At 33.3% G+C, this 16,209-nt stretch overlaps 1 protein-coding gene across 1 annotated transcript in view; it reads right to left on the bottom strand.

Moving 5' to 3' along the window:
- Window positions 1-5,233: 5,233 nt before the first annotated feature.
- Window positions 5,234-16,209, bottom strand: part of LOC143257936 (uncharacterized) — a 31,192-nt gene continuing 20,216 nt past the window's right edge. Inside the window, exons 3-4 of the mRNA XM_076517008.1 lie at window positions 7,655-8,071; window positions 5,234-7,435 (exon numbers count right to left, since the gene is read on the bottom strand). Coding sequence (XP_076373123.1) covers window positions 7,212-7,435; window positions 7,655-7,862 — 432 coding nt within the window. The 5' untranslated portion in view covers window positions 7,863-8,071 and the 3' untranslated portion in view covers window positions 5,234-7,211. The remainder of the gene's footprint in view (window positions 7,436-7,654; window positions 8,072-16,209) is intronic.

The raw sequence follows: 16,209 nt of genomic DNA, 5'->3' as shown, positions 1-16,209 counted from the left end.
TCAAAATTCAAACTCTTTATTCCACAATCTGTTATCGAAATTTCAGCCAAGTTGGATTTCCTATTTTTTTAAAAAATATAACGATATATTATGCAAAAGACGGGCTTTAAAAACAATTGAAACTAAATAACAAATATTATTTCTAAGTACAATCTAACCTTTCAATTGTTGTCATTCTTTGTTAATCTTATAATATATCAACCTGCCGTTTTCTTACGAAAAGAACATATCTGATATTTTTGTCTTATTTTGCTTTTTAAAACTCTTTTTTTCTGAGTTTCAAAAATTTATATTTTCAACAAGAAAAGTTTGATTTTCTTGATCTTTCAATGAAGAGATATCCTCGTGTACGATTCTCAAAATAAATATCTTTCACCCAAATTCCTCATATTCCATAATCTGGTGTCTCAATTTTGGCCATTTTCAATTTTTTTCCTTTTAAAATGAATATTATACAACAGAAGACACTTAAAAATAAGATAACTAAAAACTAAATAACGAAAATTCAGAAACTACAATGTCTTGTTGCTCAATTGTCAATTGTTAATAATCTGGTTTATTTTTTATTTTATTTTCCAACTTTGAAGCAACATAAACTTCTTTTATTTATGATATAATCTGGAAATTTCATACGAAGTATCCATATTTCTTCCTTAATTTTATTATAAAATCTTTTTCTTTTATCAATTTTCAAATATTGATTTATTAACCAAAACTACTAAGGCTACATTCACTTGGAGTATGATTCTCAAAATGGATTTCCTTTTGTCAGTATTTATATATTTATTCCATCATCTGTTACCAAAACTTCGAGAAGCTTTGATTTTCTATTTATTAAACATACACAACATAACACATAAAAATAATTCAATTCAAAGAATATAACACATGTTAAAATATTAAAACGTATTGTTGCTATATATACTCTACTATTCCAATTGTTACTATTTGGTTAATTAAAGACTTTTAATTTCACCTGTTAACAGAATTTCAGTTTTACTTTCGATTTTACATATTTTTCAAAGTATAAAATACAACAGAATAACTTTGAAAATATTACAATTTAAAGAAAATATTAAAATACCAAAACGTGTTGTTGCTAAAAATACTCCACTTTTTCAATTCTCACTACTTTGGTTGAGATAAAGTCCTTTCTATTTTAACTTTGAAGAAACATAATATTAATTTTTTAAGGTTACAATGAACAAATAACGCGTTTTCTTATGAAGTAAAATCTATGCGACATTTTTCTCTTAGTTTTCCATTAAAAAAAACAACTTTTATCCATGTTTAGTGAATTTATATTTTCAGCTAGGATACTGATATTTCAGACGAAAGATGATCTTGGTGTACGATTCTCAAAACGGAACCTTTCATCAGTATTCTTAATTTTTACATCATAATATGTTATCAAATTTTTGGCTATATTTGATTTCCTACTTTTCTGAAAATATATTTTACAAAAGAATAACTTTTTACAATTAAATGATTGAAACTAAAATTAAGAAACTATAATGTCTATTTGGTGATTACACTATAACCTTTCGGTTTTTAATTTTATGGTTTATCTATACATCTGTATCTTTAAGTTTCAAGCAATATATCGTACATTTTTATTTATGTTATACTGTAAGAAGCTGGCTTATATTTACCATATAACCGCTATCCGATATTTTTCCATTAATTTTGCTTTTTAAAAAAACTTTTTCTTCAATCTTCTAAAAACTAATACTTTCACCAAACTACTCATTTTCTCGATACTTCAAAAACAAAAAGATGTACGGTTCTGAAAATGGATAACACTTCATGAATATTCATAATGTCTACTCCATAATCTGCTATCAACTTTTCGGACACATTTAATACCCTACTTTTCGCAATGTAAGTAATAAAACAAAAGACCTTTTAGAATAAAACAACAAACCATAACGTCTTGTTGTTAAATACACTCTAACGTTTCAATTTATATTATTATTTCTATTTTAATTTTGAAGCAACATGATGTTTTATTCTCAATATTATAACATGCCAATCTGGTGAATTTCTACAAAATATACATTATTCGATATTTTTCTCTCGTTATGAAACCTTTTAATCAATTATCGAAATTTTTAATTTCACCAAAACTACTAAAACTTTTTATCTTCCCAAAGATTTTGAAAATTTTGATTTTCTCGAAAAAAAATTCACTTGTGCATGATTTACAAAATAGATATCCTTTCAACAATATTCCTATATCTACTCCATAATTTCTTACAGAAATATCGAGAATCTTTGATTTTATATATTTTAAAACTTATAATATAAAACAGAAGACCTATAGAAACAACGTACTTTACACAAAATAATAAATATTGAAAAACCATAACGTATTGTTGTTCAATACACTCCAACAGTGAGTTGCGAAAAGAAATTTTTAACTTTCAAGAAATATAATGTTTATTCTTGTTTATATTACATTGTGTCACTCTGGTTTGTTCTTATGAAGTAAACGCTATTTCATATTTTTTCTATTAATTTTGCTTTCAAAACATCCTCAGAATGGATATCCTTTCATTAATGTCCCCCCTACATATTCCACAATACCCTGTCAATATTACAGTGGGATTCGATTTACTACTTTCTTCAAGATGCATTTATTATGCATCATTACACCTTTCAAGATAAAATAATTCAAATTGAAACTAAGAGACCATATGTTTTTGTTGCTAAATACACTCCAACATTTCAACTGATATTATTATGCTTTTCTATAAATCTTTCTTTTCTAGCTTCAAACTAACACAATGTTTTATTGTTAATGTTATCATATATCATTATGGCGTATTCCTATGAAATAAATACTCTGCAATATTTTTCTCATACTATACTTTTATAACCCTTATTCAACAATTTTTTCTTATATTTTGATAGAAAGATTCATTAGTGTATGATTCTCAAAATAGACATCCCTTCATAAATTTTACTATATTTCTTCCGTACCTTTACCAAAATATCGAGTAGCTTCGATTTTCTATATTTTCAACATATAATATAGAACAGAAAACTCCTAACAATAACATAATTCAGACAAACTATAAAAAATTAAAACATCATAAGGTAATACTGATAAATACACTCCATTTTTTCAATTGTCACTAACATGGATTAAATACCTTTCTATTTCAACATTGAGGCAATATAATATTCATTTCTTAATTCTAAAATGTATAAATAAAGCTTTATCTTATGAAGTAAATACTATCTAACATTTTCTCTTAATTTTCCCTAAAAAAACATTTTGATCAGATGTTTCATGAATTGATATTTTACGCAAAAGTACTGATTATTTTTATATTTAAAAATAAACATGCCAGTAAAGTACTAATCTCATAATGGACAAGATTCAATTTTATACTTTATTTAAATATATATTATAGAAGAAAAAAACCTTTTACAATGAGATAATTCAACCTAAAATTAAGAGACCATAACATTTTGTTCCTAAATAAACTGCAATTGTTATTACTTTCGTTTATCTAAATATGTTTCTTTTTTAACTTTGTAGGAATATGATGTTTTATAGTTAATGTTATAATGTTTCACTTTGGCGATGTCTACTAAATAAACATTATACAATATGTTTCTCATACTTTATTTTAAGAACTAATTTTTTTTGAAATTTGGAAATTCATAAATTCACCAAAACAGCTAAGACTGTACCCTTTGATTACCCGATAAAATTTGAAACATATTGATTTTCCTGATAATCTGTATGAAACGATCTAATTGTGTACATTTCATAATATAAATATTCTTTCATCAATATCCTATATTTACTACATTATATGTTACCAAAATATCGAAGAGCTTCGATTTTATGATACAATACACAATTTACGACAGAAAACCTTTACAAATAACATAATTTCAAAAAGAATTACAAATATTTAAAGCTCATAATGTATTGCGGCCAAGTGGTTAAGGCATTCGATACGTAATCCAAGGGTCGCGGAGTCGAATCCCCATCACGTAAAACATGCTTGCCCTTTCAGGTAGAGGGCGTTATAAGGGAACAGTCAATCCAACTATGCGCTGGTTAAAGAGTAGCATACTGTTTATTTTATCTTAATATTATATTGAGTCAATTTAGCTTTATTTTATGAGTAAACACTACGTTTTTATATTAAATTTGCTTTTAAAATCCCCTTTCATCAATTTTCTATAGATGAATATTTTTACTCATTTTCTTCATATTTCAAAAGAAGGATGAAGTTGTTAGCCAATTAAAAGGTATAAAAAATTTGATTTTCTTATTTCTTTGAAAATATTTTATGGGTTACGATTCGCAAAAAGGATTTCCTTTTATCATTATTTCTACGTTCACACGAGAAGCTTAGATTTTGTATATTTCTCAAAATATAACGTTCAAGGGAAAACCTTTGAAAATATTATTATTCAAAGAAAAACACAAATATAAAAAGAATATAAAGTATTGTTGCTAAATACACTCCATTCCGTCAAATGTTGGAGCTTCTTTTTTCAATATAAAGTATTGTTGCTAAATACACTCCATTCCGTCAAATGTTGGAGCTTCTTTTTTCAATATAAAGTATTGTTGCTAAATACACTCCATTCCGTCAAATGTTGGAGCTTCTTTTTTCAATATAAAGTATTGTTGCTAAATACACTCCATTCCGTCAAATGTTGGAGCTTCTTTTTTCAATATAAAGTATTGTTGCTAAATACACTCCATTCCGTCAAATGTTGGAGCTTCTTTTTTCACTTTTAAGAATATATTGTGTTAATGTTATGAATGTCATATTGGGTAAATCTGTATTATTTTATGAAGTAAACGCAATCTTCATTTTTCTATTGGTTTTGATATTAAAAATTCATTTCTTCAATTTTCTAAATATTAACATTTTCACCAGAAGTACTCACTTTCGTCATACTTCCAAAAAGATGCATTTCGTAATTTGATTCTCAATGCGGATAACCTTTCATTTACATTCCCTATATTACCCTATAATGTGTTATCTAATTTTCGGCTAGATTCGATTACCTGGTTTATTTAAGATATATAATGTACAAAATAATACCTATTTTAGAATAAGATAATTGATACAAAAATAAAAAGACCATGATGTCTTGTTGCTAAATATATTCCAACATTTCGATTGTTATCATTCTGGTTTATGTATACATCTTTATTTTTAAATATGATACAAATCACTGTTATCTCTTAATGTTATCAAATGTTAATCTGGCTTGACGAAACAAACGTTATCTCATAATTTTCTCTTCATTTTACTTCTAAAACACTTTTCAATTTGTCAGATATTGTTGTTGTTTTTTGAATTAAGCACAAAGCTACACAATGGACTATCTGTGCTCTGCCCACCACGAGAAGAGAAACACGAATTTTAGCGTTATAAGTTCGCAGGCATACCGCTGAGCCACTGGTGGGCAATTTGTGAGATACTGATATTTTCATCAAAACTACTAAGACTCTAGCTTTTGATTTTTTCAAACAACTTTGAAAATGTTGTTTTTCGTGATATTAAAGTTGTAAGATTCAGTGGTGTACGATTCTAAATATTTCTTCACAACTTTTCCTTTATTTATGCCATCGTCTTTACCAAAATATTGAAAAGCTTGGATTCTTTATATTTTTAGCATACAATATACAATAAAAGACCAACATAATTAATATAATTCAATCAAAATATTAAATATTAAAACATCATAAGCTATTGTTGATAACCACACTCCATTCTTTCAATTGTTGCACTATGTAACACAAATCTTGTTCCTGGCTAGTATGTGTTATTTATTAATTGTTTATGTTGTAAAAGTACAGAAAATGGACACTATTGCCTTCAAACTTTGCTTTTGTGACCTGGATAATGAAATTTAGAAATTAACCTGTTTTCTATGTAAAAACGGGCAAATTTGCACATGTTCGTTCACATAAGGTCTGAGTGAAACAACATATGAATCAAGATTTACATGTATTTGTACTAAAGTTATACAAAAATCTGTAAAATTGAGTAGTTTTTCAACATTTCCGATTGTAATGTAAATCACTTTCACGTATCAGCTCCTAAATATAGCCTCCCATTATGTTTTTGTTATATGCTCGCCTTGCTCTTCTAAGTATGCTTCCATGTTATCCTTGAATTTATCAAAATGAGCGCCAAGGATATGTACTTTCAGGGACATCCTGCAGCCCATTTTGCCGTAGTTCTTCACCATTACCTTAGCCAGTTCCACATAATTTTCGACCTTTCGAACCACTGCGACTAAGGTACCCCAAGCCTTTTCCTTTCTACTGAGCTTATTGGAGAATTTTGTGCACTCCATGATCTTCTTCATTTGTGATCCAACAAAGACATTAGCTTTGACCTTTGCCTCAGACAGCTTAGGGAAGAGGTCTCGAAGGTACTTGAAGGCTGGAGACTCCTTATCAAGAGCTGTGAAAAATTGCTTCATAAGATCCAATTTTACGTGCAATGGTGGGAACAAAACCTTCTGGAGGCCACTAGTGGCTCACTCTTGACATTGTGACTCCCCACAGATAACCCGGCCCGTTGTGGTCAGTGCTTCCTGTTGTAGTGCGCTGCGATGTCCCTGTTGTACAAAAGGCAAAGATAACAGGGAAACTTGGTAAAGCCTCCTTAGAGACCCATCAGGTATACAACCATTTCGAAGTCTTCAATAACCTCCCAGTCATACTCATCATATTTCAAGGGTTCTAGCAAAGTTTTGATGCTGTTTTATTCCTCTTTGAGGTGCACCGAATGAACCAGGGGAAGAGACGGATACTTATTCCATTTATGAAGCAGCACAGGTTTAAGGCTTCTGGATGAGCTATCAATGAAGAAGCGCCACTCGTTCGGGTTACAGGAAATTCCAATTGCCTCACATAGACCAGATACATTTTGGCAGAAGCAAAGCCCATCTTGACGAGTAAAAAAGCTTAAAAAATGTTGGTGACGCTTCCTCTTACTTGCAACTTTCACACTTTCATCTAACAAATCCCACTTCTTGAGCCTAGGTGTCAAAAGTTCGGCATTCGACTTTGTTAGACCAAGATCTCTGAGCAAGTCTTTCGGTCTCTCTGGTTGGGGTAGTATGGGTTTCTTTCACCAGCTGCACATCTGAAATTGTAATATGGATCTTCAACGTCTACCTCCCTCTTCTGATTTGCTACTCTCTTCTGAGGATGGCTACTTTCTCTCTGGCGGAATGGATACAGGGGGCTCAGGGCAGTGTGGCACTGGGGAAATGGGTGACGGAAGGTCCGGATACATGATAGCAGATGCATTATTGCCAGCCCGACGTTTGGAAGAGCTCAGCATGTAGAAGTAGCAATTGCGTGAGTGGTCAATGGGTTCACGCCAAATTCTTGGAATAGCGAACTTCATGGCTCTCGTTTCCCCTCTGTACCATCCTACAAAAGAGCAAAATAAACTTACTATGAAGAATAAATTTATTTCATCCAAAACTAATGTGTAAGAGGTTCATGGAAAATATTTTATATGCGATATTTTTTCTATACTATTGGAAATTTAAAAAAGTAAATTAAAATTTTTATTTAAATTTTAAAAGGTCTAAAGTTTGTATAATATAAAATATTACGATTAATGCAAGCAAAAATTGTCCGTCTTACCTTCTAGAGTTCTTGTGCAGTGCTCACAAGTAAAATAAGGTGCCCAGGGTTTGTCTTGATCCCCGACGGGCATGTCGAAATATGCCTTGTAGGCTTCACACATTTTAGCAGATGCTGTCACAGAGTAAGTTTTCGCTTTTGTCTTGATAAATTGGCCACATACATAGCAGAATGCGTCTGGAGAATGCTTGCAGCTTTTTGATGCCATCTCTGATAAAATCAGATATCACTATGTGTTCCTTTAGGCAGCTAGAACTGAACTGAAGTGGTTAGTGGTGAGCCCCTGTATATATATTACTATAGAAAGTTCTAGAAATTTCCAAAAGGTTTTTAAAAGTTCTCGTACGTTCTACAGCCTTCTAGAGAATTCTTGTAAGTTCGAGGAAATTCCCATCAGCCACTCAGCACTGAATATACCTGGAATGTCAGGAAAATAGGTAAATTTGAAAATTTCATTAAGCAGGTCACAAAAGCAAAGATTGAAGAGAAAAATAGGTCTTTTCCATTTACTTTAGGCATATGTAATCGTGAAATAACACTTTCTGTCCAGAACAAGAAAAAGTAAAAATTTTGTTACATAGTGTTATTATTCTGATTTATCTTTTCGTCTTTGAAGAACATAACTTCTATTATTCCACCTTTAAAAATTAACTATTAAAGTGTTTTTTCCCATCGTGATACATGTTCTTATTAATTAAGAATTATCTTATTCCACATTTAAACATTAACTATATTGTATTTGTCTCACAAATAATTTTCGTAAAACTTTTTACATTTCATTTTCTAGTGAAACAAAATTCATGATTTTTTTAATGATATAGTTTGTACAAAAAAGCAGCATATCTGAAACGTTGTTAAATGATAAATATTTTGAAATCAATAAAATCTAAAAGGGCAATCTTATTAATTTATATCAATATTTAAAAGTTCCCTTTATCATGTATTCACAAAGAGTAAACCTGCAAATGACTCAGAGGAAGTTCTGAGAACTTTTAACTTTAAAAAACTGGTTTCAAAGTGGTCAAAGTACAAACAATTTAGATTTAACAACAAACAAACAAAACGTGCCATATCCCACTATATAAGCCATGAGTGAGAGCAGGATGAATTATAGTTGATTTTTGGTCTTTATTCGTAGCACTGTACACGCCTTTGTTTTTCTTTGTCAGTAGGCTCTTAAATGTTACGCTGTCTACTAAATTACATAATTAAGTGAATGTTTAGTGTTATCAATATGCGTACCAGAAATAACTAGGTGGCTTCCCTTTCGTCTCACATTGCTAAATTTGGAACGGCTAACGCAGATAGCCTTCGTAACTTCGCGGGAAATTCAGTTTCCTTTCTCAATTACTATTTCTACAATTTTTTATTTGTATTGCATAATCATTTCCTCTTACCAGCAAAATCAATAAAATTACACAAACGTCCTAATATTTGTTTACCACTTGTATAACGTAAATCATCCGACCAAGCAGGGCAAGTAGTATTTTTCTCGTAGGTCAATTGTTAACACTTATTTATAGTTTGAAACGGATAATATATATACAATGTATTTTTTCTCTATGTTACGTTACCATTGTTGAACCAGGATACACTATTTTAATGGTATGTTTTTGTTCATCTAATAGAACACACCAAATTTATTCATAACTTTACATTCTTCAATGTATTCGTATGTTAGGAAGTTTAAAAAACCTTGCAAAAGTTCAGTTTCATTCAACTGACGTGAAAGTAAGTTATTAAATTATCGGTATTTTTAATGATACCAACTATAAAATGTTCTACATGATTATTTTAAGGTATATATATTTAAATAACTTCATTAGCTATAGGTACTGATATACTGAGTTATTATCCCCTCTACGAGAACATAAATGTTAATTAAACCCATTAAATACTGTGCTGACGAGCGTATTGTTAACCTTGACCTTTACGAAATACGTTTGAATCAAAGAACTTAAGGTTCCGAAACAATAAGAGAAATAAACTACTTTAAGGTGTTCGTGGTTGATGAGAATTGAACAAAAACTAGACACTAACACAATAATCGAGCAGCCTTCTGATTTATACTTTGTACTTTAAATAGAAAGAGAAACTGTCAAAAAGTTTAAACTGTGCGCCATCAACCACTCAATACCTGTTCATTAAAGAAAAACTTCAGTAAGACATTTAATCATAAACTGACGAACATCTTCATCCAATGTGAACAAGAAAAACAAAGAACTGTAAATTACTGCTAATGTTATATTCCATACAACGAAAGTAAACTGTGACACAAAGCAATAGCCTCAGGTCAGGCTTCGTACAGACAGAATAGGAAAACATTTCATAAAAATAATTTAAGACAAGAAATACATCATCGCAAGATTTTAGTTCCTTAGAAATGTGGATGTTTTGCTGATTTTCCGTTAGCGCTAATGTGATTAAAAATTGAAGTTCTGGACTATTGGTACTTGAGTTCTTGTTTACATATGCACATCGGAAAGTTAAGTAAACTTTTTTGTTTTTAAATGAATCGAATGTTACGTAACCTCAAAAAACCTGTCTGTGATTAGTTGCTTGTTGTAAATGTAATGATAACAAGTAAAGAAACACGTGACCAGAATCTGCGTGATCTGTCGATATAGATCAAATCAAAAAAAGAGCTGTTTTGTACCGGAGAGTGGATAAGTGCATATTTGTTCGATATTAGCTGATTCATTTGGAACTGAAGAGACGAACTAATAGCAGTTAGAAGCTTAATTCTTTATAAAAAATAAATTAAGATAATTTATATGAATTTTATTTTGAACCTACAAGTAGATATAATTTTCCGTAAATATTAAAATTATACTAATTCACTAAAACGATAAACTACTGCTTTGGAAACATTTAAACTTCTTTTTGGTGATTAATGTGTATTACCTGTACTTGATGAGAACTTTATGTTCTCTGACATAAAAAACGGAATTAAACTCAGGCCCGGCATGGTTAAGGCATGCCACTTGTAATCTGAGGAGCGCAGGTTCGCATCCACAACAAACATGCTCGCTTTTCCAGCCGTGGGGGGCGTTATAATGTGATAGTCAGATAGCCCTCTAGTAGCTTTCCGCGAAATTAAAAACAACAACAACAAACAAACAATTCAACTTAATGAAAACATTCCCCAGCGGTAAGTATGCGAACTTATAGCCCAAAAAGAACTGAAAACGGTGAACACAGCAAAGTTGGACGTAAAACGGGTTTCTCTAAGCCTGTTGTCTTGGCTGTGGTTTCTCTAAATAGCAGACATTGATAGTGGGAATCTCATTAATTCATTCATGCGCGTCACTAGTTAGATGATGAGGCATGTGGCTATCGATATTTCAAATTACACAATTTTACGTCTGGGTCGACGATACCGACAAACGCCGGATGTTGTTGCACATGAAATAGACCTAATGCGGGGATACTTTTATCGAAGTCGACAATTCCTATCAAGCGAAATGTTGTTCATGTTTCGCTTTCCATAGGATGTCAAGTATGTAGAGGATTGTACGCCTACAAAAACTCCTCGAAATATTTGGACTTAATTTCCAGGTCTGCTAGGACTTCCGTATTTTCAGACAACCAGGTGCCATGAAATACAACAAAAGGTACACCTGTTCGATCTTTTATTTCAGGTGCTATGTTTTCATATCTAGATACTTTTGACTCGTATGGTTCTTTTAACGAATCGTACATAAGTTCATAGCGAACCGTTACGTCAACGACCACCGCTTTATTATCACGATGGAAGATCAGATCGGTTCTTCACTTTCTGTCTCGAAAGTAGATTATTGTAGAACCTTCCACCAATTATAGGAGGTATCTTTTACTAACTGGTCACAGACCTTATTGTGACGGCATATTCTCATTGACTTCAACTTCGGACATCGAGCGCTAAGATGACATTTGGTCTCTCCCTGTTCTTATTGAGGTTGCATCTACTGAAAGCCTCCTTTATAGGGTATACATTTATCCTTAGAGCCAGACACTTCACCCATTGGTAGGCTTTCATACCAACAGGCTTAGGTAATCAGTGGTTGGCAGATGTTAAGACTTTGTAAAGCTCCACACCATGCCCTTGCAGGGCTAATCATTTCCAGTTTTTCCTTTGCATATCTCTCTTATTATAATATGTTCCGGATCTCTGTTCAGACTCAGGGATCGGAAGTCTGGCTTTCGTGGCAACACCCTCGTTGGTTCCCAGCAAACCATGTTCTTCTGCCAAGTAAGATGTTACTTTGCCCGAAAGATAAATTAGTCTAAAATACGTTTTGATCTTTAAGGTTAGAATGAGAGCATCCAGCTTCATGATTGCTAGACCCCCCCATCATGATGACGTGAGTAAACCAAGCCATTGGCCGTGAAGGCTCGTAGATGACACCAGTTTTATACGGCCTTTCTTATTAGATTGTCCAGTTCTTTTAACAATCTCAAATTCATTTTGCCCTGTTAAACCCTCTTGTGTGGGTTGAGGGGAGTGTTGGAGACATTGTTTATCCACTTCCCAAGGGTTGGTTTTACAGGCTCGCTGCAAACCTTTGTTCATGGTCAAACATTTGCTCGAAGATATCAATACGACTGTTCCGGTCCGATCATTAGGAGTGTTTCACCGTCGTTAACAGTGAAGGTCTTATTTGATCCCCTACTCAGCATTACGGCACTCTTACAGATGTTCAGACTGAGGCCATTACCCGAACATTATTCAATCACTATGTTTAACATTGCCTGGAGGCTGGCATGATCTTTTCCCAGGATTGCCATGTCATCAGCATGTGATAGGGTTGAGACTGGTTCCAGTTTCTTAACTAGCAATATTTCTCGGCCTTCCTTTTCTAGTTTTCGTAGAAGAGAGGTCAGGACAGTATTGAACAGAATAAAAGACATTGGGTCTCCTTGTTTGACACCTTTGAATAGATTTATTGGGTTGGTATTTTGCATACCTACTCGAAAGGTTGTCGTACAACCGTTATCTCCACAATCTGAATGAAATGTGGATGAACCTCGAATCTGGCAAGGATAGCTAAGAGGTGTTTGTGGCCAACTACATCAAAAGCTTTACATGGATCTACGAAAGCCATAGCCAGAGTCCCATGTCGTTTGGCTTTCCTCATGATAGACTGGAGCAGTGAGATGTTATCTCTATAACCAGCTTTAGGAATATATCCTCACTGTTTGGGATCTATCTGTACTGCCTGCTCGAATGGCGAGTCGTTATCTTGAAATACAGACGGAGCACAGTGGACAAAATTGTGATCGGCCTCCAGTTTTTGACATCGTGCAGACTACTCTTTCATTTCAGAATGAGTAACCGATTTTTTTATTTCATGCATTCGGAAATGTGACCGATAGATTGCCAAAGACTAAACACATTTATAAAGGAAACATCTATACCCTAGTGTTATGGGTTCTTCATACCTTGAAGACTCTTCATCTAGTGTTATGGGTTCTTCATACCTTGAAGACTCTTCATCTAGTGTTATGGGTTCTTCATACCTTGAAGACTCTTCATCTAGTGTTATGGGTTCTTCACACCTTGAAGAAACTTCATCTAGTGTTATGGGTTCCAGAATATTAGTGTTGTTTGCCCAGGGTGGTAATAAGCATCAGTCAAAATTGACGTTGTCATTTACAACACCATAGACCTGATCGTAGTGGTCTTTCTCCTGATCTTTACTGAGGCTACAATGGACAGCATCCTAGCCGTCTAATATCTCCTCAGCCCGGCGTTTGTATTCAAAATCGAACATTTCCTGGAACTTTTTAAAACAATTCACTCTTGTATTGTTTTCGAGCAGATTTAGGGTTTTTAATCGCCTGCTTCGAAATTCTTTCATTGTTCCAAGATGCTTGTGAATAGGAAAGCTCGTCAAGCCATTGTTTAGTCACTATTTCAATCTCCTGCCATGCTGCTTCGTCGAGTATCTTCTGATCTGTAAGTTGATTGAGGTACGAACAGAATTTAGAACTTTTTTCAGAGAAAAGTATCCATTCCCAATTGAGTTCCTCAAACTGTACTTCATCAACAGGATCTCTACGATTCATGGTGTTATTTGAATCAACCGGCGGTTGTACCTTACTGAGATCGCGGGTCTTATCTGACATTTACTTTGGAATCTTTCCGGGTAGATGTTCTGCACAGCAAACACTGATGTTCTTATGGCCCGGGTATACTACTTCCACATCCCGAAGGGTTCGTATTTCTTTCTCGGACCATACTACCCGGCGTGGGCGTTCCGACGGCGCCCTGACTGCTTGAGATAGTATACGCCTGGCGTTTCTGATGGTAGGATGCCGATGTCTCTCATGTTAAGATAAGCCAGACCTAGTCTTAAATTTCATTTCGTAAATATCGCAACCAAAGTTGTAGTAATCTGCAGCGAACATCAAAGTTCGCCGATATGGACACTTGGGATCATGACAAGCGATAGCGTGATGGTTGTTATCGTCTTTTCCACAGAATTTACAACGTGTTTGTGCCTACGAGTTATGTTTGTTTACCAGGAGGGCTGCAAACTTAGAAAAAACCATACACTCATGTGGACACAAGTCACATGTCATTTTTCTTAAGAGTAGCTTCACAAACACTGTTGTGCCTATCCGTTCTGTGAAAATATCTGTTCCTTCTCTTGATTAATAATTGCCATCCATTGTAATGGTATTGCTGTCATTTCTCTCTCTCTATCTCGTTAGGCGAGATAACTTAACCCGTCCACCTGTGTGGTTTGACGACTGTCATTATTCGGGTTTATACCACAGTGGTATGGTTGTCACTCTCCTTACTAGGTAAGGTAATATAACTTATGCTGTTCACCTCTGTGGTTCGGCTACTACCTCTAGTGGTAGCAATGTCAGTTGTACCAGATTCACTTTGGGTAAGTGACTTGGTGATAAATAGGTAACTATCAATTCCTCTATTACTGATGGAAGACTAAGCTTTCCTTTGTTGCTGAGGGATCTCTCGGAAGCTACCATTCCCAGTTGGTGACAAGCAGCTTTGGTTTGACACCCCAAACAATAGCTTTCATCATGCAGGATATAGCTGCAGCCCCCTGCCGGGTACCCAAATAGCTGATGAGTGCGGTAAGTCGTCACCAAGATATGAAAGGTTACCGTCCCTAGTTTGGGGTTTACTTCCCCTGCTTGTGGACACGTGGTGGGTGGCGAGTTCATCACGTATCTTTTACGTGTTAAGAGAGTCTTAGCTACTCCGGTCGTTTATCCGCTCTTAGTTTAAAGGGTTTTAGTTTCGTTACCGAATACTTTAAGTTAACGAACATATATGACTGTCAAAGTTATATAAACATTTTTAGGTCTTTTCTCATCTCTTACTTAACGTACGATGTTGTTTCTACAATAAAGAAAATTACTAGTAATATGGCAAACAGTGCGTTACACTATTGATATGGAAGTATAATTCAAAGATTTGGAATAAGATCGATATTTATCGTTAACTTTAACAATAATAGCGCGAACGTTGCGTTGTTTGTATTTTGTCAAACGCAAAGCTATACAAAAAAATATATACTGAGCTCTGCCCACTTCGGGTTTCAAAACCAGCTCTTAACTGCTGGTATAACATATACTGTATAGGATAATAATAAATGTGAATAAATAAATACGAATTGGGATATGAAACTGAATCTCGCTCTACAAAAATAATAGGTAATGCATTTAGCCAAAATGTTTTGATAGCTGGAACTCATTTTGCAGGTTCTGTCTAATAATAAATAAAAAATATATTAACATTGTAATTGGCAGAAGTGAATCTGCTAAAAGTTGTATAGGTATATTATAACTTATTTTTTGAAATACCGTAGTAATCATGCTTGCGTGTTAGAAAAATGTATCATGAAAGAAAATTGTTCGTTTATACAAATATGAAAGGAATTTTATGAACTGAGAAATGTGAGTTATCAGGTTACATTTGGCTAAGTTTCTTTCCATGTCACTGTTTTGTCGATGTTTGATGAACTGAGAGTGTCAGTTACAATGTTCGTTTACCTTCTACCCATCATACAGATTTATTACACCACCCTGCGGTCCTTTTTTTAAATTTTCCTGTTGAGATTAGCACAATATATTAGAATCTAGCCATAGTCTATCTTTATATTAAAGTCATATTACATAGAAACAGTTCCATTTTAGTGCAATAATAACTGATATCTGATATTACTTTGAGCTAAGCGGTTGGGCTATGATGGGCTATCTGTGCTCTGTCCAACACGGGTATCAAAACCTGGTTGTTAGCATTGTAATCCCACAGGCATACCGCCGCACCACCGAGGTGGACAACATTTAGAACATATACTGATGGCGGAAAATCTATTTAAACCTATTATTGACATGTTAACATTAATTTTATTATCATGTATGATGAATTTCTCATTATTATAATCTATGATAAATTTATTATTATTCTGAATGACAATTGCTGTTATTGTCATGAATTTCCTATTATTATCATGTATAATAAACTTCTCAAGATGATCTTTCTTTAGATTCTTGTCAAGTAATTAATTCAACGTTGAGTAAGTCTATCTGACAAGAAA

This window comes from Tachypleus tridentatus, chromosome 7, assembly GCF_004210375.1.
Source record: "Tachypleus tridentatus isolate NWPU-2018 chromosome 7, ASM421037v1, whole genome shotgun sequence".
Lineage (NCBI taxonomy): Eukaryota > Metazoa > Arthropoda > Merostomata > Xiphosura > Limulidae > Tachypleus > Tachypleus tridentatus.
Note: the sequence above shows the minus strand (reverse complement) of the source record. Positions and strands in the feature narration are given on the sequence as shown.